Source organism: Chrysochloris asiatica, unplaced genomic scaffold, assembly GCF_000296735.1.
Source record: "Chrysochloris asiatica unplaced genomic scaffold, ChrAsi1.0 scaffold00114, whole genome shotgun sequence".
In the NCBI taxonomy this organism is placed as follows: Eukaryota; Metazoa; Chordata; class Mammalia; order Afrosoricida; family Chrysochloridae; genus Chrysochloris; species Chrysochloris asiatica.
Window position 1 is genome coordinate 1,165,101 of NW_006408632.1, and position 24,520 is coordinate 1,189,620.

At 38.3% G+C, this 24,520-nt stretch overlaps 1 protein-coding gene across 3 annotated transcripts in view; it reads right to left on the reverse strand.

The window, feature by feature from the left end:
- The window catches only part of CCDC88A (coiled-coil domain containing 88A), a 171,485-nt gene extending 147,572 nt beyond the window's left edge, over nucleotides 1-23,913 (reverse strand). For all 3 annotated transcript variants that reach the window (XM_006868012.1, XM_006868013.1, XM_006868011.1), the window contains exons 1-2: nucleotides 23,092-23,913; nucleotides 22,892-22,992 (exon numbers count right to left, since the gene is read on the reverse strand). In XM_006868012.1, coding sequence (XP_006868074.1) covers nucleotides 22,892-22,992; nucleotides 23,092-23,154 — 164 coding nt within the window. In that variant the 5' untranslated portion in view covers nucleotides 23,155-23,913. The remainder of the gene's footprint in view (nucleotides 1-22,891; nucleotides 22,993-23,091) is intronic.
- Nucleotides 23,914-24,520: the final 607 nt, after the last annotated feature.

Consider the following 24,520-nt stretch of genomic DNA (forward strand, 5'->3'; position numbering starts at 1 on the left):
CAGGCCATGTTACAACAATGCTAAGGCAGGCTAATCTGAGCTGTGGCTGATTTATGCTTAAGTATAAGGAAAATAATGACTAAAGTCAGAACAGCTCAAGGCAAACTAGTTTAAATAGGAAAGTGGGTGTCTGAGGTAAAAGCACCAATTAGAATTATTACAAAAGCAAGGACACTATATATATATTGCAGAAGTCAGATACATATGTCATGGCAGACAAACAGTAACATAGTCAGAAAGACATAGTGAAAACCTCAGAAAGTAGAAAGGAAAGCCTTCTTTTATTTATATAATCAACTTTGGTGTACTTTCAGTCAGTGAGGTAACAAATACTGAGTACTTACTGTGCTATATTGTTGTGGTGGTGGTGGTTGTTAAGTGCCATAGAGTCAGTTCTGACCCACAGCAACCCTGTCTAGGCCTTCCAAGGAGTGGCTGGTGAATTTGAACCACCAACCTTGTGGTACAAACTGACTCTGCAGTCCAGCGCATCAATCTACAGCACCACACCAGGACTTCTACTATATATAAAAGCTTGATATATTCTAGCTATTACTGTGGAGAAAATATACTTATAATTGGAAAACAGAATAACTAGTAACAAAAGTGTTAGGTATACCTAGTTATGTAAATATAGTTTGCAATCATAGACATCCAAAAGTTTTCCTCTCTAGTCTTTTTCCACTTTTTTATTTCTTTTTTCTTTAAATTTGAATCCCTTTCTGTATCGCTCATCCATGACTACATCTTATTCATATACTGACAACATCTAGACCTAGGAAAGATTTTAAAGATTATCTAGTTTCACTATAAATCAGAAAACAGAAGTCCAAATTAGTTAACTAGTCCAGGGTTTTAACAGTTTTTCTCTTAATTCTCTTTTGGTCCTTTTTGTTATCAATCAGGATCAACCAGGAAAGGAACAAAACAACAACAGAAAAAGGTTTCAGCAATCTTATCTCTAAAATCCATGTGTGCAATAATTCACTTTTATTGTATTGTTTGAAGATATTCCTATTGTTTTCAGAGTGCAATCAAAGAAAAAAGATTAATTTCCTCTCCCCTTCCAGTTCACTAAAATGGTATCTTATTATAAGCCTAAGGAGCTTTGGTAGCGTAGTGGTTACAAATCGGGCTGCGAACCTCAAGGTCAGCAGCTCGAAACTACCAGCTGTTCCGCGGGAGAAAGATGAGGCTTTCTGCTCCCGTAAAGATTTACAGCCTCGGAAACCCTGTACAGGGTCGCTATGGGTCGGAACCGACTCGACAGCACTTAACAACAACAACAATTATAAGCCTAGCTATTTAAATCTGACAATAAATATTTAAGAAAGATTTAACATTACTACTAAAAACATACATACACAACAATAAAGTTACACATATTTATATTACAAGTTCATTATCACATAACTTGGCATACAATTTGGATTATAATTTGGGTTATACCACATTCTAATAAACGTGGTGATTTCATTCCCACGTGAATAAATTCCATAATGTAAATATTATCTTAGTCACTGACACAGAGCTATTACTCTACTTCTCTGTGTTCTTTAATTTAAGGTGATTATTTTTAAAAGAAAGTTCAAAATGTTCTTTAAATCCAACACTGCTCCCATGATATGCTGAAATTTATTCAGTTGACAAGAAGGTCTATAGAGACTCCTTGGCATAAATACTCTTCTAAGAATTAGCAAGTTTTCATACTTTAGAATTTTTGTTTGCCCAAAACAATTTAATTCATGGTAATTATTTATAAACTTTCTAGTAAGTTTTTACACTCTTTTGAGAAAGATTAATTTTAACAATTTTGAGTATAGTTTTGGTTTTGGTTATATGCCGTGGAGTCAGTTCTGACTCACAGCGACCCTGTACAGGGGTTTCCGAGGCTATAAATATTTACAGGAACAGAAAGCCTCATCTTTCTCCCGTGGAACAGCTAGTAGTTTCAAACTGCTGACCTTGCGGCTCACAGCCCGATTTGTAACCACTACGCGACCAGAGCTCCTTATGAGTATATAGTAGTATTTAGATTTTATATACTAAGGCCATTAGAAATTAATTTATAAATCTGAGGGGGGAAATGAACAATTCGATTTAGATTTAGATAAGTTATAGAAAGCATTTCAAAATATTGAGGGGAAAATACTTAATTAGGTAAAATTAATTTCATATTCACCAGGAATCTTAAAGACAAGTGAATCAAAGTTTTCTATATCCTTTTATAAAACTGGTGGTACATTTCTAAGCCTCCTCGTTATAATTATTTGGAGCCTAGGGGATTTCTATGATCTATGCACTTATTAAATAGTGGTGTTCTCTGGTAGAAGAGAGTAATGCCTAGGCATTCAAAGCCTTCAGTTTCAGTGTCTAATCTTGAAAGCACTTTTAAGATGCAGAACTGAAGATTTCCTACCTATTTAGAATCGTTGGAAAGCAAACCACATTCTTTTATCATAAATGTTCTGACTTGAAAACCAGGATATCTGCTAAGAATTTGAGGTGTGGATCTAGAGAGTGATAAACCTTCAATCACAAGACTTAGATTTCCCATTTAATGCATTCCTAATCTGAGTTAGGGTCATATTGGCATATGTTAGGGTCACGCGAAATGGATACTTTCACTCCAAGCATTAGATTTCTTTACGTGAGCGGGACTGTCCTCTCACAGCAGATGAAATTTCCTGTATAGTCCCGAGCTCCAGTTCCTTGAAAACAGTTGAATATTTAAGGATAGGTTGAATTTTAAATCATAAAAATCTAAAAAGCCATTAGTAACTTCAGGAAAAATTATATATATATATATTTAAAAATAAAATGCAGTAATGGAATACTACCTGGTTCTGTAGGAAATGTATAGTTGTTTTTCTTCTTGTCAGTGCTGTCAAGTCAGTTTCAACTCACAGAAACCCTATACAGAGTTTTCAAGGAGCAGATGATGGGTTTGAACCACCAACCTTGCAGTTTAATGCTTATCCTACAGCACCACAACAGAATTCTATTACACAGTTATAATAATATAAACATTACTGATTTAACTAAATTTATAAAAAATCTATTAGGACAAGGTAAGAACAGGGATGGGAATACAAAAAAAAAAAGCTGAAATATCATCTACTGTTATCAGGAAAGGAACACTGGTGGTACTGCAGGATAAGAAAGGTCTGCTAGCCACAAGGTCAGCAGTTTGAGCCCTCCAGACACTGAGGGAGAAAAATTTCCCATAAAGAGTTACAGTGTCAAACAACTCAATTTCAATGGGTTGGGTTATTATCAGGAACACAGTAGATAATGACTAAAAGGTATAAATCAAGAAATACCAGAGTAGGCAAGTAATCACTATGTACAGAGCTAAATAACAGAAGAAATTGTTAAGAGTTAAACGTTTTTACTCTGGAGAACAGAACTGAGATGTGGGGAAGGATATGGACAAAAGATCACTGTTTTTCACTAGGAACCCTTTTTAGTATTAACTAGAATTTTAACCATTTAAAACACGTTTTAAAGAGAAAAAAAACACCCATATAAATGTTTGATTCTTGAAGTCTGTCAATTTTATTAACAAATTCGTAGGGAAGACTATTGGTAGTTGTGACTGTTTTTAGCTGGAACACATTTAGTGAGGGTATGTGTAATAAATTCAATGCTAGGGATTCAGAGTCAGAAAATATTTATGATACTAAGCATAAATGTACAAGAAAATACAGCAAAAATTTTAAAACTTCTATAAAAATTCATTTTTTGGTAAAGACAAAGAACTGCCATTATTACATATAATTTAAGGTTTATATCCTATATAATGAAAATAGCAGTACAGGAACTTAAACTACTATGTATGTATTTATGACTTGCAGAATTTGTTGTTGTTAAGTGCCTTTAAGTCGTTTCCAACTCATCACGACCCTGTACAAGGGTTCCAGGAGGCAGCTGGTAGGTTTGAACCACCAAACCACAAAACTGTAATCTATTAAGTATTTAAATATTCTACCATTCATTCGTGTTTAATATTTAAAATGATAATCAAAGATTTATTCAGAGGGAAACTAGAGGAACGCTATCACAAATTTGGTTGGAATCATAATTAGTAAAGTTTTTATTAGGCTTTTTTGAAAGCGTACATTTTATTATTTTTTTTAAAGAATATTTTTTTGGAAAGGTCTTTTTCTAAAATAAAAAATGAGCTACTGAATGATACACGTGTGACACATAAAACGTGAGCGATACCATTCTAATGACATATAACTGTTTCCGAGGCAACAACATCTCAAATCAACTATTTCCTTTTATAAGATGAAAAATAAAAATGCTTTAGTGGCAAATAGCCTAGCAGTATAACTCAAATCTGTCCAGCCAGAAATTAAATGCAATGTGGCAGTGAAGGAGGACCTCAAGCAATTTCACATTTATAAATGACCTATTTATGACAAATCTCACTAATTTCCATTAAAATAATAAACTGACAAGAGTATTATCAACCTTTGCATTCAGTACTTGTTAAATTGGGAGAAAAGATGAAGAAAAAGTAAGCATTTTTATTAACACTAATCCTCTAAGACTTGGTCCCTATATGACTAAGGATTGTCTTTACTTATTTATTGACGAATATATTTGAGAAACAGAAATTTGATAGCTTTAATGGCTTCATGCTCTTCACCCACACTGCAAACCTTTGTCCTTTTGAACCATCTGTTCAGTGTGGGTGCTTAACAGCTACATGTGCTCAGGTGTTGTTTTTTCATGATACTCTAATTTAAAACTAGTTATAGTGTTTTTTTGGGTTTCTAATTTTTGAGGTGTATGGTAACATATAACCATAACATTTGCATGTCACTAGGAAACTTTTGGAATAACTAAGTGATTTATATATCTAATTTAAAATATACATATGCCAGATGCCTGCTTTAGGGGTAAAAAAAAAAAGAAACAGCAAATACGATCACCACTGAGTCCTGGTATGACGTCCACTGTGAGTTAATGTGCCGGACTACAAGGTTGGTTTGAACCGTAAAGTCATTGGTTCAAATTCCCCAGCCACTCCTCGGAAACCCTACACAGGGTTGCTAGGAGTCTGAACCGACTCGAAGGTACTTAACAATAATATCACCATTATGGGTTATCTAAGTAGTCAGTTATGCCAATCTCAAGTATAGTCAGGGGACTAAGTGGCTTTAAAAAAAAGCACTCCTAAGAAAGGACCCCTCCAAGCTTCCTTCCTTCTTCCCCTTACTTACAAACTCCACCACCATGCATAGTAATCAACACAATTTATTATAAAAAAAATTCTTTATTATATACTGAACATTTTCATACAACTAATTTCATCATTACAAAGTATAATAATTCTTGAAGAGATATGTGATATAATCTTCACATAGTGATTACAGTCAAAGCCCCTTTCAGGTATTTATTATCATAATTTTAGATATATTAAGTTACTTCTTCAAAAGTTAAAAAATATCTATGACATTTTCTAACTAGCTCTCATTAAAAATGACAAGATTGGGCTAGCAATATTGAATGACACATACTTACTTAATAAATAGAACTAAAGCTTTAATTTTAAGATTGCAAATAGATACAAATAATCAAAATACTACTTATACCCTTAACTTAGGTTTTAACTTGTTGTTGCTGTTGGGTGCCATTAAAAGTCAGTTAAGACTGATAACTACCCTATATAGGATTTCTGAGGTTGAAAATCTATGGAAACAGAAAGTCTCATCTTTCTCCCTTGGAGCAACTGGGGGATTTGAACTGCTGACCTTGCAGTTAGCAGCCCAACTCTAATAGGATAAAATGGCTGAAGATCTACCTTTTATTATTTTAGAATGGTATGCAGTCCATTATGAGTTCTTCCAATATCAAAATCACAATTTTCTCTGACTTTTTGGTCTCAAGACTCCTTTTTATTCTTAAAAATTATTGAGGACTGACTGCACAAAGATCTTTTTTGGGGGACTTTATCTATCAATAAGGAGCTCTGGTAGCGTAGTGGTTACGAATCGGGCTGCGAACCGCAAGGTCAGCAGTTCGAAACTGCCAGCTGTTCTGCGGGAGAAAGATGAGGCGTTCTGCTCCCGTAAAGATTTACAGCCTCAGAAACCCTGTATAGGGTCGCCATGAGTCGGAACTGACTCCATGGCACATAACGACAACAATAACATCTATCAATACTTACTGTATTAGAAATTAAAATTAATAAATTAATATTTTTAATGATCTTATATGAATAATGGAGTCCTGGTGTAGCCCTGTGGGTTACTGTGCCAGACTGAAAAGCCATTTGAACCACAAGACTGTAGGTTCAAGCTCACAAGCTGCTCCTCAGAGACCTTACACAGGATCACTATGGGTTGGAATTGATTCGATGGCACTCAACAACAAAATGAAAAAAACTTGTGGGATATTAATATAAGAAGCACTTTTTTTTTTTTTTTTTAAAGTAACTATCTTTTCCAAAACAGAAAACATTTTACCAGGGGGCCTGGTAAGTCTCTTTCACAGCTAGCTACCTTTAATAGAGGAAGCTGGGTTTTAAAATGTGCTTCTGTTTTCAACGTGCTGTGTTATGCTGTTCTGCTTGAAGTACATATAAAAAATATCTAACACTGCACAAATCCGTGTTGTTGTGAAGTGCCACTGAGTCAGTTCCAACTCATTGGAATCCTGTGTAGAGTCTCAAAGGAGTGGCTGTTAGATTTGAACTGCCAACCTTGTAGTTAGCAGTCCAGGGCTTATTAGAAAGTATTTTTAGATAATTATTGATATTCTTCTTTGATAACATCAAAATTTATGATGTAGTAGTTTCTTAAAGGTTGGTTGCAATATGCAATCTGAAAGTGTATCAATGAGCTTTTCTTCTCCTGTTACATGTTAAAATCCACTGGTCTATCAGATATGCTGAATGGGTTTCTTTCTCATGTACAATTTTTTGAGCATCATGTGTTGTTCATTTTGAAAATACTGGTTCGTTAAATTAAACATATGTTCCAAATGTTGGCCCATTTCATTATTCAATATAAAAAGTACCATTCATTAATATTACCTCCAATCTTCATCAGAAAAAGTCTTTAAATGCTGAGACGTTGCCAAGCTCATGTTAGCAAATAAAAATTTTCTGTAATTTGTTATGAAAAAAAAAAACACCACTTTTTCTTGAAGCACTTATCACGCTTTATTATGCAACAGAAGTGCTTTATGCATACTACCCACATTACATTAAAAAGATGTGTGCTCAGGGTTATATCTTACAATAACTTGTATTGCTTCATCCAGGGCACTTTCAAGTGAAAGCTGATTTTTTGTATGTAAGTGCAAGTGATTATTTGTGAAGAACTCACTGTCTACCAGTACTTCTTGACTCATGCTAAAGTGCCAGCAGCTTTACCCAACTTTACTTTTATACAATTAGTGCTTTGCAAATAAATAATATCTTAGTAACATTATGAAAATAATTTTGATCACCCAAACCTTTCAAAGAGTCTCTGGGATCTCCTCTCTTTTCCCATACTCACTGCCTCTCCCAACCCCCACACCCAGGGATCTATTACTCTTACTTTGAAAACCACAGTATTAGGCAAATCAACTCCTGTTCTTGGTATGGAGACTTGAGGAAGGACTAGGTGTTATGATGATGAGTATTTCCTAAAGTCACCTGGTCAGTAACTAAAATTAAAGAAGACTGTTTGTAGCACCAATGGGCATTATCACTGATTTGTGATGGACCTTACCTACTGTCCTTAAACCTTAGAAGAGAATCACGAAAGTTTGTTTTAACCAGTGTTCCCAGGCAGTACTTGCTCCAGATTCAGTCAGTACTGGAGACTCAAGAGATTACAAATAGGGCTAACGTGTAGTTAGGCATTTCCTCTGATCGATGACAACCTTAATTCATGACTATGGCTTTCATTCCCATACTAGCAATGTTGCTGTTGTTGTTGTGTGCTGTTGAGTCAGTTCCAACTCACAGCAACCCTGTAAAAGGTTGGTATAATTTTGAACTGCCTACCTTGCAGTTACCAGTCCAATGCTTATCCTACAAGAGAGTGTGGTTTCCAAATCAAACCCTGTACAACAGTACTTGTCTTCATCTTTAAATCCCTTTGTGATTTCCTCCCTCAAACCTCCAGACTTTTAACTGTTGCGGTTTCTTAGCAACTGTCATTGATCCTCTTCCGTAATTTTTCTGACACCTATGTCCTTGGTTTCTATTATAAACTTAAGAGCTAAATCCTCTGTATCTAGTCCAGATCTTTCTCCTCGGCTCCTGCCCTATCTATATCTACCTGGTCACAAATTAGCTTCACTAGGGCATTCCAAAATTAACTCAGAACTTGCTTTCTACACTGCTGAACCTTTCATCCTTCAATGTCTTACTTTCTTACTCACTCTTTATTTAAAACAAAACAAAACAAAAACCTTGGTAGTCATCCTATGGGGTCTTGATGTGGCACTGTAGGATAATTGTTGTTGTTGTTGTTAAGTACCGTGGAGTCGATTCCAACTCATAGTGACCCTGTAAATCTTTACGGGAGCAGACCGCCTCATATTTCTCCCGCGGAACCAATGGTAGTTTTGAACTGTTGACCTTGAGGTTAGCAGCCCGTTTCATAATCACTACACTACCAGAGCTCCTAGGATAATTACTGGACTGCTAACCCCAAGGTCAGTGATTCAAATCCACCAGTCATTCCTCAAAATCCCTTTAACAGGGTCACTGAGTCGAAATCAATTTAACAGCTCTGAACAACAACGTTCATCCTATAAGAAGCCCTGGTATTACAGTGGGTTGTGCACTGGTCATAGTGGGCTATGCGTTGACCACCAGCCGCTCTGCATGGCAAAGATGAAGCTTTAGGCCTCCGAAAGTCTATGTAGTGTTGCTATGAGTCAGAATCAACACAACGAAGTGGTTTGGATTTTGTTTCACTCGTCCTATACTTATCCCTGTCTCTCAATCTCCATATCAGATTGGTAACTAAGTCCCATCCCTTCAACATTCTTATCCTGTCTTCTAAGGTGCCCTTGTATCATAGTAGGTTAAGCACTGGGCTACTAACTGAAAGGTCAATAGTTTGAACTCACCAGCCACTCACTCACTGAGAAAAAGATGAAGCTGTCCATTTCCATAAATATTTACAGACTCAGAACCCTATACACAGTTGCTATGATTTGGATCCAACTCAAAGGCACACCACCATCAAAACCAAAGTACTCACAAGGAGCCCTGGTGATGCAAGTATTAAGTGCTTAACCAAAAGGTTGACCGTTTGAACCCATCAGCAGTTCCTCAGGAGGAAACAAAGACCTGACACTCTGCTCCCACAGAATATTTACAGACTCACACACACTGGGGGGCAGGAACACAAGACCTCTACTGTCCTGTCGTATAGGGTTGCTATGAGTTAGAAATGACTCAACGACACACAACCAAAAGGTACTCACACACACACCCCACCCCAGAACATCTGTGCTTCCAGTTTGAGTGACACTACTAAAGAGAAAAAAGTACAATCTTCTTAGCATGGGATACAAAGTCTTCCACAATCTGTTCCTCTTTGTCCATATCTCTTCACAATCATTTCCTATATGTAATAAACATACTATCTCTACTTCAGCCATATAAAATACAACCAGATTTACATATTCATCTCAGTATTACCTTTACCTAAAGTACCTTTCCTCCCACTCCCCTAATCCCTAATGCTTGACTCCTTTTCACCTGTGACTATTCCCTAGCTAGTTTTCATGTCCCAGACCAAAGGTAACCTCCATCAAGTCGTTCATAAATGTTAGCAATCACTTCTTTGTGCCCACACTATGCCAAAACGTAATTCTACTAAATAGCTCGTATAGTTGTTGTTGTTGTTAGGTGCCATTGAGTCAGTTCTGATCCACAGTGCCCTGATGTACAACAGAACAAAATACCACCTGATCCTGCGCTATCCTCATGACAGCTGTTTGCTTGAGCCCATTGTTGCTGCCAAGTGCCAATCCATGTCATTTGGGGGTCTCCCTCTTTTTTGCTCACTTTCCATTTTACCAAGCATGATGTCCTTCTGGGACTTGTCCCTCATGATAATGTGTCCAAAGCATGAGAGATGAAGTCGAAGGAATGTCCTTAGAAGTCCCTGGCTTCTAAGGAATATTCTGGTTGTCCTTTCTCCAGCACAGATTTGTTTGTTCTTTGGCAGTCCATGGTACCTTTAATATTCTTCTCAACACCATAACTCAAATGCATCAATTCTTCTACAGTTTTCCTTATTCACTGCCCATATACCATACTGCATTTCTTTACATGTTCATCTCCCTTACTTGTGGGCAAGGACCATGCCTTGCTCAGCATCATATCCCCAGCACCTAACAGAGTTTGGTATATAGTACACACTCGAACTATTCCTTGAATGATCTGATCTTTGAGTACAACACCCCTCATCCATATCACAAAATACAGCCTTTAGATCCTGCCAAGATGGGATCTCTGTCCTAAAACTCACTCTTAGGCCTTCTCAGGTCACACCTCGCCACAGGACATGGAATCCGTGAAAACAGGGGACATGCTCACACTCCCCAGCTCCCTTCTATATGACATTCCAAGTACCTGAGACTCTGGAATTTCTTGCCCTAAAATTCCTAACCCAACTCCAGAGCCAGTACAAGCCTCATCCCCAGGTCTGTCATTAGGAGGGTGGAATATGCTACACTCTGGGTCAAGGAGCAGTTGTTTAAGGTAGAAAAGTGCCACGGCTTAGTTAGACTTGGGGGATGCAAGCTGGGACGTCCACAGACAGGTACCTGAGTCACTTATGCGATACCAGGTAGAGCGAGGAATTGGGGGGCTCCACCACATTGTAGTTTGAAATCAGTATATGAATGCTTTTCCATTTTCCATGAACTTTTTGAAGACTCCTCTATGCAGAAAACTTCAACAACTCAACAAGAGTAAGACAAACAATCCAATATACAAAATGGGCAAAGGACACGAACAGACACTTCACCAAAGAAGACACTCGGGTGCTAAACCAATACATGAAGAGATGGTCTTTGTCATGCAAATCAAAACTACAATGAATTACCATCTCACTCCTGTAAAAATGACATGGATCAAAAACCAATAAACAAGTGCTGGTGAACTTATGGGGAAGACTGGAACTCTTATACACTGCTGATGGGATTGTCTAATGGTACAGTCACAATGGAAAACTGTATGGTGCGTCCTCAACAAGCTAGAAATAGAAATGTCTTATTATCCAGCAATCGCACTCCTAAAGATTTAAGATCAGAGTCATGAATAGATATAAGCACACCCATGTTCACTGCTTTATTCATAATAGCATTAAGATGGAAATAGCCTAAGAACCCATCAACAGACGAATGGATAATCAAACAAATTCTGGTATATACATATAATGGAATGCACTGCAACAACAAAGCAAGATGGTTACACTGCAAAGTATCTAATAATATGGATGAATATGGAGGACATTATACTGAGTAAAATAAATCAAACCCAAAAAGATAAAAATTCCATGATTCCTCTTTTGTAAAAAGTTAAGAATATGTATATATACACACAAAAAGCAACATTCTTTGATGGCTGCCTGTAATAGGAGGTGTAATCACTTACTAGAAAGTAGGGTGGTGGTGGCAGCAATGGTGGTTGTGTACAGTCGAGTTGGTTCTAACTTACAAAGACCCTGTTTCCAAGTCTGTAAATCTTTACAGGAACAAAAAGACTCATCTTTCTTTTGCACAGCAGGTGATAGATTCAAACTGCTGACCTTGTAGTTAGCAGCCCAGCTTATAATCCCACTATGTTACCAAGACTCCTCTCACTAGATAATAGTATTGTTGTTGTTAAGTATCATTGAGCTGGTTCCAACTCATAGCAACCCTGTATAGGGTTTCCAAGGAGTAGCTGGTTTTGCAGTGCAAACCAACTGTGCAGTCCAGTGCATTATCCCACAGTGCCAGTAGACTTACGCTAATTCTGGTATTGGGAAAGGCAATAGACAATATGGGGGAAGTCAGTTCAATTTGACCAAGGTAAATGAAAACATTGAGAGGTGCGCAAAAATAAAGGGCTACAATAAATGCTATTACCATACAGTAGACATGTGAGAAATTGTATGGGAATAAATGCACATGCATATGTTAAGTTTATCATTGCTATCACATTCACTCCAACTCATAGCAACCCTGTAGGACAGAGCAGCAGTGCCCCATAGAGTTTCCAAAGATATAAATCTTTACAGAAGCAGACTACCATATCTTTCTTCCCTGGAGCAGCTGGTGGGTTTGAAATACTGACCTTTACAACAGAGCACTTAACCACTTGCCACCAGGGTTCCTTGAATACTTTCTGAGACATACCTACCTCACAGAATTAATTTACTGGGTTTCAAGGCTAAAGACCATAGACTCTTGGGACAACTAGCTCAACTGGCCTAAATTAATTCATGAAAACAATCTTATACATCCTACCTTGGTGAATAGTATCTGTGGTCTTAAAAGCTTGCAAATATCCATCTAAAATACAACTATTAGTCTCTTCCCATCTGAAGCAAAAGAAATCTAAGACTTAAAGAAGAAACTGGTCCACAGAATTAATGGCCCACATGAACCACACCCTCTTTTAGCCTGAGACCAGAACCTGATGATGCCCAGCTACCATTATCAATTATTCTTGTTTTTGTTGTTGTTGTTAAGTACCATGGAGTAGGTTCCGACTCATAGTGACCCTCCCACATTGTTTCCAAGGCTGTAATTCTTTACGGGAGCAGAAAGCCTCATCTTTCTCCCACAGAACAGTTGGTAGTTTCAAACTGCTGACCTTGAGGTTCGCAGCCCGATTCGTAACCACTCAGCTATCAGAGCTCCTTACCAGGGTAGAAAAAAAGTTAAAAACACAAATTCATTAAAAAAAAAAAAGTAAGGACTTACTACTGGACTGACAGAAACTAAAAGAACCCCAAAGATTACTGCCCTAAAATATCCTTTCAAGTTGAAGCCACTCTTTAAGTTCACTTTTTAGTCAAATTAAATAGATTGGCCTATAAAATAAACAATAACTCCCCGGGTGAATGTGGTACCTTAAACAATCAACTATATGAGATCAAACAGTCAACATTTACACAAAAGCAAAGATGAGAAGGCAGGTGGGTCAGGGAAACTGGATGGATAGAAATGCGGCAGGGGTTGGAAATAGGGAGAATGCTGATAGATTATAGGAATCCCTGGTGTGGCACTGCAGGTTAATGTGCTGGACTGCAAGGTAGGTTTGAACCGCAAGGTCAGACCATACAGGATCGCTATGAGGCGGAACCAACTTGATGACACTTAACAACAACATAGTCGTCACAGGATAGAGGGAGAGAAAGACTAATTTCTAAGTAGACTCTTTCAGAAGGATAAAAATGACTGTGAAGCAATCTTTTTTTAAAGAATATTTTATTATGTTGTAGATGAAAGGTTATACAGTAAAGTAGATTCCCACTCAACAATTCATACACAGATTTTTCTGTATAGGGTTTCAGAGGAGCGGCTGGCAGATTTGAACCACCGACCTTGCAGTTCAAACCAACCTTGTGGTCTAGTGCCTGTCCTAAATCTACACACTAGTTTCCCTTAATACATATTACAGAGAAAATTTTCAGTTTAAAAAACACTATCATATGTTGCTAGTTTACCTGTTTGTAACTTAGCTTATCATCACTTGCTATGGTTTTATTGGATGAGCCACACTGAGAAGCAGACAATGACACTCACTATAGGCTGTTCTTGAAGACATGAGTCCAATATGAAAACACCAATCTTCTACAGGCAAAAATTTCAACATGTTGGGCACCCTCAGAATTGTTAGTTACTGGAAACAAAACTGGAAGTACTATTCCAGTATTAAGAAAACATGGAGTTCTTACCACCTCATAACCTCAAAGGAGACATAACAAAGAGAAAATATTCAAGGAAGATAATGAAAACAGATAAGGAGACAGAAAGAGGGCCAAAGAAAAGGAGAAATCAAAGATAAACTTAAAAAAAAAAAAAAAAAACTATAATACTAAAACTAGAGGGCATACTCAAAAATTTGAAAATGAATATAAAATTATAAAAGGCCTTCATTCATCCCTTTACCATAAGAGACAATGCAAGTAACTCTGCAAAGGAACTTCATAGGGTGTTGTAATAACAGCTCTGACTATAACAATCAGCAACAAGCTGGTTCCTGTGAGGCAGATAGAGGTCAAACATCCCCCCATTCTTCAAATTCACCACCATTTCTGAAGCCAAACATTCCCTCAGCACCGTTCTTTACTGGGTTCAATTAATTCATCCAACCATCTCAGGTAACTCATGGAAGCAATATAATTGCAGTAACAACTTGAATATCAGAAAAGGACATAAACAAAATGAAGACTTGCAAAAGTGTACGGTTCAGAAGGGGTCCCAGCACAAAGCCTCAACATCTAAAATGAGACACACTTACTCACTTAAAAGGAGAATCAAAAGGGACTTGCTTACTCTTCCCAAAAACTCATGTTCATTCTCACCAAACAGAAAACTTTCAAACTGGAAAGTCAATGATGCCACTTGGTAAACCTGGCTATTTATTGGTCACTCCATTTAGTTCTCAACCAGTTCCTTAAACTGTACTGCCATCCTATGGGTCTGCTCATTATCTACACTTCTTTTGGTACCTGTGTACCATGAATTTACTTAATATGGCATTTCTAGTCAACGTCTTCTTAATTCCCACCAAGCGACTGGGTGGGACAATGCAAATAAGGTATACAGCACTCTAAGGCTGGGACTGGCTAGTTTGGCCATCCAGCTAAGTTTTAAAGAAGCCATCTCAGAAACAGGAATGGAAGATCCCAAAACCATCCGGAAGGAAGATCACAGTCGTAGAGCACGAGATCTGGACCTAAAAAAGCAGTGACAGCAGAGGCAGCACAGAGGCGGTGAATGCCACGGAGAGACAGAGCAGCTTGGGCTCAAGGCCCACAGAATGAGTAAAGACTAGAGACTAGCTAGCAGAACATGCCCTCTGGACATTCACAGACTAGCTAAAAGAGCTAGTCTTTTCCAGAGCAGGGCAGAGGCCAAGAGGCCACGTGGCAGAAGAAAAGTGAGGTGTGTCTGCAGTATGTCAGAGAAGAGCCATTCCTGACTCGAAAACTGCTGCGTACTGAGTGGTTTTCTGATCCTGAATTGTATTCTGGTCACATTCCTAAGAAACCCCATAAACCTGAGTATTGTATATGTGTTCTGTGTGGCCACTGCAAAGGATTGTCAAACCTACACAAAGTGCTGTGGAAGGGATGGTTGGTGTCAGAATAAAGAAGCATGTCTGTCCTTCACTCATAGGAATCGGCCTTAGGCTGATATTGAGTTTGATTTTCTTTCTCCCTTGTGAAGACAAAGGAAGTCAGACATGGTCACCACAGGGTTTTAAAGTATCTTTGCAACAGCTGCCTCCTTCACTATCTGCTCCATGGGCCTTGTCACCTGCCACTGTGGTCTCTCTCCACAGGCCACCTCCCTGTCTGCAGCTCCTTCTCTTGGTCTTCAGTGCCATACCCACGTATTACAGCTTTTCTATCTAGGAGGGAGGTTCGCAAAGAACACTAATGGTGTAGTGATTAAGTGCTTGACTGTTAACTGAAAGGTCAGCAGGTTGAACCCATCAAGATGCTCTACAGGAGAAAGATGTGGCAGATTACAACTCGGATACCCTATAGGGCTATGAGTTGGAATCAACTCTTTGGCAATAGGTTTTGTTTTGTTTGTTTGTCTAGGAGAGGTTCTAGGTGTAGGGAAACCAGGTCCAGAGCATGCACTCTTCTGGTTCTTGGATCAGGAAGTCTCCCAAAACCTCTGTGAGACTGACCACTTATAAAAGGACAGGACTTGTTAATTTCAGGGCATGGATTTTGTAAGCCAACCAATCCCTTAGATGGATCTTAAAGCAATCAACCCTAAAAGCTGCTTATGCTAATAGTATCCCCTGCAAAATTCGTATGTGAATAATAAACTGACCAATTCCTTGCATGATTATAACCGGAACAATCAACTTTGGAGAATTACAAACCCAAGCCACCAGAATGACCATATAAAGATATCCTATTGTACCACGAGTATTAAAGGATGAGTAGGAATTTGCTAGGCAAAGAAAGGTCAAAGGGCAGTCTAAGGGAACATGATTATAATAATAATAGGATTACACACATAAAGATATAGAGAGATAATATTGAACATTTACCATATGCTAGGCATTGTGCATGAATCAGCCTAATTGATTCTCATATTCCTACTGTGTTTACCCCCAATTTATAAGTGAGAATGTTGTGGTTGTTGTTAAGTGCCATTGAGTCCGTTCCAACCCATAGCGACCCTGTACAGGGTTCCTGAGGAGCGGCTGGTAAAAGCCACTGACTTCACAGTTCAATCTGACTTTACAGTGCAGCATCTTAATCCACAGCACCGCACCAGGACTCCATAAATGAGAATATTGAGAAAATAATTAACTTGTAAAAGATAACAAAATTATATGGATTTGATGCCAACAGAGGTCACATAAAACTAAGTAGTGAAATTAGAAGATCCTGGGTGGTGGTGGTATGCCGTGGAGTCGGTTCCGACTTAAAGAGACCCTGTATAGGGTTTCTGAGGCTATAAATCTTTATGGGAGTAGAAAGCCTCATCTTTCACCGACAAACCACTGGTAGTTTCGAACTGCTGACCCTGAGGTTAGCAGCCCGACTTGTAACCACAACGCTACCAGAGCTCCTTAGAAGATCCTGGATAGAGTGGAAGAACATGGAACAAAATCATACATAAGATCAGGCTTACTGATCAGACAGAAACTGGTGACATTATGACCCTTAGTCACCCTTCAGGTCTTGAAATGAACTCACTCTCATAGCTCAATTTTCAGCAAAACAATAGACAGGTCTATAAGGAACTGTAGGATAACTGCAAGGTCAGCAGTGCAAACCCACCAGCTGCTCCTTGGAAACCCTGTCAGGGTCACTATGGGGCAAAACCAACTTGACAGCACTTAACCACAACATAAGGGAACAAACAACAATAGTAGGGAGGTACACAGACAGGTCTATAAGAGGATTAATAATACTCTAGGTAGGATGCTCACCTTTGAGCAATTAAACATTTAAGATCAAAAGGGGAGCATTTCCCCAAGGACACAACTCAAAAGGGTTAGGAAAGAAGGAAGAATGGAAACAAAATACAGACAGAAGTAGAATCAATGACGTTACATTGTGAGAACTGCAAACCAATGACAAGAAACAAAATATATATGAACCACTGAATAGAAAACTGATCTGCTCTGTAAACCTTTGTCCAATTCACCATAAAAAGTTAAAAATGAATACATAAAACTCAGTTACGAACAAGTACGACATGTTTAAGGAAACAGTAATAGGATGATATTGTTTAAGGAAACAGTAATAGGTCGGTATGTTGTTGCTGTTAAGTGCTGTCAAGTTGGTTCCAGTTCATAGCATCCCTGTCTGTATAGGTTTCCAAAGAGCATCTGGTAGGTGTGAACCACTGACCCTGCAGTTAGCAGTCTCATATCATCAAGTCAGTTTTAACTCATAGTGACCCTGTAAAAGGTATCTGAGAAACAACTAGGGGTTTGACCCATCGATTTTGTGGTTAGCCGCCCAGTGCTTACTGTTGTTGTTGTTAAATGCCATCCAGTCAGTTCCAACTCATAGCGACCCTGTATGTATTATATTATACTATAATACATTATATTATATTATTAGGTAAACTTGAACTGTGGATCTTGCAGTTCAAATCTGTTTTGCAGTCCAGCACATTAACCTGAAGCACCACACTAGGATCCCCAATGCTTACAGACTGTGTATAATCCTTCCCCTGGAGTCCTGGCGTGGTGCTGTAGGTTAATGCACTGGACTGCAGTAGGTCTGAACTGCAAGGTCAGTGGTTCAAACTCACAAGGCATACTCTGAAACCCTATACAGGTTCGCTATGGGTTGGAACTGACTCAACAGCTGACTCGATGGCATTTAATAACAATAACAACAATCCTTCCCCTACTCGCTACCTCCCCCACCATTCACAGAAGGAAACATTATCTCTCATCTTTTTGGTACACAAACAGATTTGGAGATGTTAAGTAACTTAAGGACCCAGAGATATTAAAGTAACACAGCTAGACTTGAATCAAGTCTGTCATGCCCAATATTAATTCAACTTTATCACATAACCTTTCTTATTCATTCATTCACCAGATAGGCATTAAGAACCTATTATATGTTAATCACAATGCTAGGAATACAAAGATGAAAGATACAGAGCCTGGCATGAAGAACTCACAGGCTGGGCAGTAAGAGCCAAGCAAACGAAGAACCACAATACATCAAGATCCAAGTATTATCACTAAAGTACACATAGATCTTACAGAAGCACGAACTGGGGTAATTTGCCTAGAAGGAGTCAGAGTGTGAAAGAAGAGCAATTTTGAAAGGTAAGTAAAAGTCAGTTAAAGAAAGTAACAGAGAGTAGTGGAATAGTGTTCCTGAGATGGGAAGAATGCATAGAAAAGCACAGGGACACAGCAGCGCACAGCATGTCTTAGACTATAAATTTACTAGGTTATGTATAGAAGAGGGATACCATGCAAATACGAAGCTAGAGAATCTGGCCACAGCCAGATCTAAAAGGAGTCTAGCTGCTTAAGAGATTTACTTTTTCTTTACTTAGAAAGCAATGGACAGCTATTAAATCATTTTAAAGAGGAAAATGAAGTGATAAAATCTATATTTAGAAAGTTTTACATGACCAGAGATCACAAGACAATTTGTGAAAGAATTCCTGGTATTGTACTGTAGAATAAGCATTTGACTGTGAACCACAAGGTCAGTGGTTCAAATACAACAGCTGCTCCTTGGGAACCCAATAAAGGGTCAGTTCCAACTCAACAGCACTTAAGAACAACCACCTCACCTCACAGAAGGAAACCTGGTGACGCAGTGGTTTCAGTGCTCAGCTCATGACTGACAGGTTGACAGTTGGAACTTAGCAGCTGCTCTGTGGAAGAAAGATGTAACAGTTTCTTCCGTAAAGATTACAACCTTGGAAACCCTTTAGGAGGTTCGGGGGGCAGTTCTGGCCTGTCACTAGGAATTGAAATGGACTCAACAGCAAGGGATTTGGCTTTTTCTTTTATTAAGCCCAAAAGAAAAAAAGACTAATCTAAGACTCAGGGACACATGTGAGAAATATTTTGGTTAATCAACAGAACATGGTTATAAGTTAGCAATTTTTACTACATCGTATGTGTTTTTTAAATAAACAATAAACAAAAACTACGAGACCCAAGGAGAAAATTTGAGAATAACTATATCAAAATTCAGAATCAATGCCATACTTGGTAAGAACAATTCTGAGTTCTCTAAGTAATTTTAGGGTTATTACAAATCATAGATTTAGCACCAGTCTACTTTTGAAATCTTAAGTATTGACAGGACAAAGGAACATTTCTCAACTAACTTCCTCTATTAGATGAATGGCTTGTTTTGGTATACTTTCTGAAGCTGAGTCTCAGGAAATACATAAGCAGAAGTTATATGATAATGTGTCAAGGGTTTAATTTTAAAAAGATTTTCACAGCAGATAATTCCTAAAGTTCCTTAGAATTCAAGATTCTACAAGAAGACATGCGAAGTACATTATAATGACCAAGTATTTCAAGTGTAGCCCTCTACCCCTATCAAATGAGATTGAACCTTAGATAGTAATTCCAAGCATTGTCTGACAGTATGATCAATTATCTCACTATTTAAAATACTAACATATACATACTTCCAACTGCTTAGATCCTATGAATAATATGCTTTTTAGGGTTATGAAATTAACAGCAATGTCACAAATTCCTTATAAAACTCAGAGCAAATAATATTCAAAACTGATTACAGAACTGAGTAACATCTCAACAGGAAAATGATTATTTCTACTTCACACTGTCACCAAGCCCAATGCATGGCCACTAACAGAGTAAAAACAAAAATCATTTAGTTGAAGTAGGAAAATGCCCTGCAGTATGCAGAAGAACTGGCCAATCATTCAAGCTCTCTAAATAGCTTCCCCTTCCTATTAGCTAAAGAGGACTGGTGCCATGGGCACACTCTTACAGAGATTCTTTGATTCAAAGAGCTACTCAGTTAAATACAGGATTCATCTCTAAATACAGCGAATCTCAAAACAGCACAGAGGCTCCAAAATTGTAAGACAAAGTCAATAAAAAGTGTCATGAAATCCAACTTTTCACTTAAAGAATCTGGGTCCAAAATAGAAACACCAGTCACTAAATTAACCAATATTCTTATTTTCAGTAAATATTTGTAAACATTTTTTAATTCTACAAATAAGTTTCATAAAACAAAATTCAATGTCATGTTTGAAAGCAGTAATATAAGACTAATAGGCAAAAACCTAACATATATAAAAAGATTTCCACTTTGATCTGAGTTTTAAGACAACATAACCAATCTAATAGAAATGTAATTAATTGGACTTCCAAGAGGGAAGAAAAGGCAAAAATAGTTTAAATAATGGCCACAAACTTTCCAAATTTGATGAAAACCACAAACCCACTGATCCCAGAAGCTCAACAAACCCAAGTACAAGAAACATAGAAAAATACATAAACAACTTATTTATAAAGGATTCTCACCCAAAAATTCTATAACCAAATGTAATATAGAAATAACTTCAACTAAAGCTAACCTTTAGGCTAACTTATGAGGTAGAACGTTAGTACTGACCCTTCAGTAAAGTGTTTCAAACGCAACATTAATTTGAATAAAATGCTTAACAAAAATCCTAACAATTTAAAAATAGCAAAACATATTATCTTACCCTATCATTTAAATAATTCATTAAACTTGTGTTGATACTATTTTAGCACATTGTTTTTTAAAGCAAAACGTACTTCTTTTTCTTAATTTTCTTTCCCTTTAATTTATGTAGGTCATTCAGAACAGAATTAGGACACTAAAAAATTGTTAAGGAAACTGGGAGGTGGAACTGAAAACACAGAAGCAGATCTGAGGTTTGGAAAAGTCAGTCCTCCCCAAAACCAAAAAATAAAAAACCCAACAACTTGGCAACCACTATTTCAAAATATTACTTCTTTTTTCTTTTTTTTTTTAAGTATGAAACTACTCAAGAGTGAAAAAATAGAACCTTGGCTAACTATCCAGGTCTCAAAAAAAAAAAAAAAATCTAATGATTTTTGTAAAATAATCCTTCAAATAAAAAACAAAGTATAAAACTAAAGTAATATGTTTTATGTTTGCAAACATACTACTTGCTAGAGTTCAGCACACAAGTTCAAAACTTTCTGTCTAAAAACAAGCAAGTAAAGAGACATAGAGGAACAAGTTCTGATTCTCAATTGTAATGGCTACCCTTCCTGTCATGTGTTTACCCTAAAATAGAAGTCAATTTGGTTATTCTACCATTTTGCTTATAGGAAATAGTGGGCCATTTCAAAGATTAAAAATATATATAGTTCTATGGGAGAGCTGCTAAAAAAAATTTTTTTTTCACTATTTCTGGAAATAATCTCTGCATTTCTTTTTTCTTGAGGAAAATTATAACATACATTTCTTTGAATACCTATAAACATAAAACACCTTTGGGAAATATGCACTAGTATAAGATCCCTATAGAGACAACAGATAGTATAAAAAATAGCACACAAATCTCTTTGCGCACACAAACTAAGTTTTCACTGGACTTTTACTTCTGCCCCTTTTAAACAGAAAACCCTAAAAAGAAAACAATAATTTCCAATGAAATATAGAATTTACATTATGTAGTAAAATTATTAAAGCAAAACAGTACTTATTCTTTAATAACAAATAAATTTATTAATAATGCACTAAATTGCTACATAGATGAGAAAGTTCCAAATCTCTTGTAAATCAGTTTCTATTCAAGAGAAAAAGCCTAATTACACATTATTTGGAGCACAACTATATATAAAATACAGAATCTGATAACTTATATTCAAGTACTTAGAAGGTACGTATGCTCCAATAACTATTAACAATAAAACTGGACTGATTTTTATTTCACTGATTCAGTTGCCACATTATTACAATATTCAATTCCCAAGTCAAAAATCATACAAACCCAGTAACAAATAAAAAAGCCAAGGATATGCCTAAAAAATTATCTCATTGTCATTAAGTTTTCAGTTACCTGCATTTAAAAACCTCTAAGAATGCCTTAAGATGATCTACCAAAATATTAACCAATCTAATAATTCACAGTAAATCATCTAATAAGACTTTCGTGTGACAGCAACAGTCCTCCCTCCCCAGTCGTAACTATTGTTTGAAATTCTCTCTCTTCTGAAATGTTATTACTTCAACAGTTTTGAAATTGGGGCCATTTTTTTTAGACACAAAGGTTAATAAAGAAACATTCTGCATCGAATACATACAATAAGTTCACAGTAAAGTCTCCACCACCCTTCCCACCCCACCCCCTTTGAAACTAGATTCATATTCTTTCTCTCTCTCAGTCTGCTAAATTATCAAAGAACACACACTATGGTTTGGATTTCAGCGCTGTTGACTCTAAAGTGACAATATATGGTTCACAGAATGAAAAATTAAAGTTTCACCATTTTAACAGGTAAAATTATGGCATTGTGATAAATGTGCTGGGCATACAAGATTCTCTCTCCTTTCAAGCTCCAGTTTCTGAACCACCTGGACTTCTCTGACCAATAAACAAATCAGGGTTTTGAAACAAAAAGCCTCTAAATTCCCCAAATGCTTTTTCCCCCCCGAAGAAAGCAAGTTATCTAGACGAGAACACTTACATTTGCAGCATGACCTGGTTCAGGAATACCCCATCCACCAAAGCCACATATTCATCAAGGTTGGTCCCATTTCCTGCAGCCAGAGGTCCAAACGTTTTAACCTACAACAGAAAGATGATCATCACCGCACGAACGCCCACCTCCATCTCTGCAGCCACAAATAATGCAGCAAAGTGTACAATAAAGGACACCCCACTTACCCAAGTGACCAAAGGGCTGGTCATGAACTGCTCCAGAACGGGAGTAAAAATCTCGTTCTCCATCTTACAGATTATGAATTTGAAAAAGAAAAAAAAAAAAAGGAACTACCACAAAAATACGCTTAGGGAATTGGTCACCAAACGTTAAAGTAAGTAAAAATCAATAGAAGTCCATTTCCGCAAGAGAGGAAAATCCCATCGTGGAATGGGGAAAAGCTCTCCCTCCTCAAAAAACACTCAAAAGGGAAAAGAGCCGAAATCCCTAGAAGCGGCTTCGACAGCCGCCACGAGCTACAGCCTGTGCTGGAAATGTCTTTACCGGGCGAGGAGGAGCAGAGAAAAGGCATCTGGAGGAGGAGGAAGGGAAAAGGGGCAGGGGCAGCAAGACAAAAAGCCCGTCAAGGTTGCTCAGCTCCTGGAAGAGCAAGACCAGCGGAACTACCAATGAATTAATCTCAACGTGGGCTAAATGAAAGATCACGTTAGAAATCACGTTAAGGGTTCCAGTGGCCGCCAGACTCGACCTCGGCGTTCCGCTCAGCACGTTCCACACACCGTAGGCATGGAGCCGCTTCGACCTACGGAGGCTTCCCTGGCCGCAGCCCCTCACCACAGACAGGCAAGTCTCCCCCGTCTCCCCGGAGCAGACACCATCTCTCCACCGCTCTCCCGCCGCCCTCAAGCCTAACCTCCAGCCCCCTTCCCCTCCCGCGGGGGTGGGGGCCTGAATGTGTGTTCCTAACCCCCCAGCTTCCTAAATCCCGCCAGCCTTTTCAGTCCGCCTCTGGGAAGCTTTAGCACAAAAATCACGGCTGCGCCCCAACTTCAACCTCCGCCCTCTCTAGAGGAGCGGGAGTAACGGCCACAGAACCGCAATGCCGCATCACACCCCACCCCTCGCTTTCCAACCACTGCTACGAGCCCTTCGGCAAAAGCAACGATCTAGCTCCCTCCGCGCCAATATCCTTCCGCCGACTCCCCACCCTTGCCGCGCCGCTGCCTCTGGATGATAGAAGAAAACCGCTGCATGAGCGCGCTCCTGAGAAAGCGCGCTCCCGGGTCGGCCCCGCCGCCGCCCAGATGCCGGCGGCAAGCGCGCTCTCGCTGCAGCTGCTGCGGTGACCGGCGCCTACTCGCGCCCAGGACGGTTGCCAGGGCCTGGGGGTGGGGTAGGGAAGCCAGAGGAAGGGGTCTGTCTGCTTGCTCGCTTGCTCATGCCTAATTATGGTTTCTTTCCTCCCCCAGTGCTCTCTTTGATGTGTGAAGGAAAGGGAACGAAAATCCTCTTTTTAACATGAGGGATGCAAACAGCCATTTCGGACACTTTGATTTAATCTGTTAAGCGTGCTTTCCGTAGCAAAATGGAATAGGAAAAATACTGTAGTAAATGGCAAAGACATTCCAACTATAAACTTTTTTTTCTCTTTCT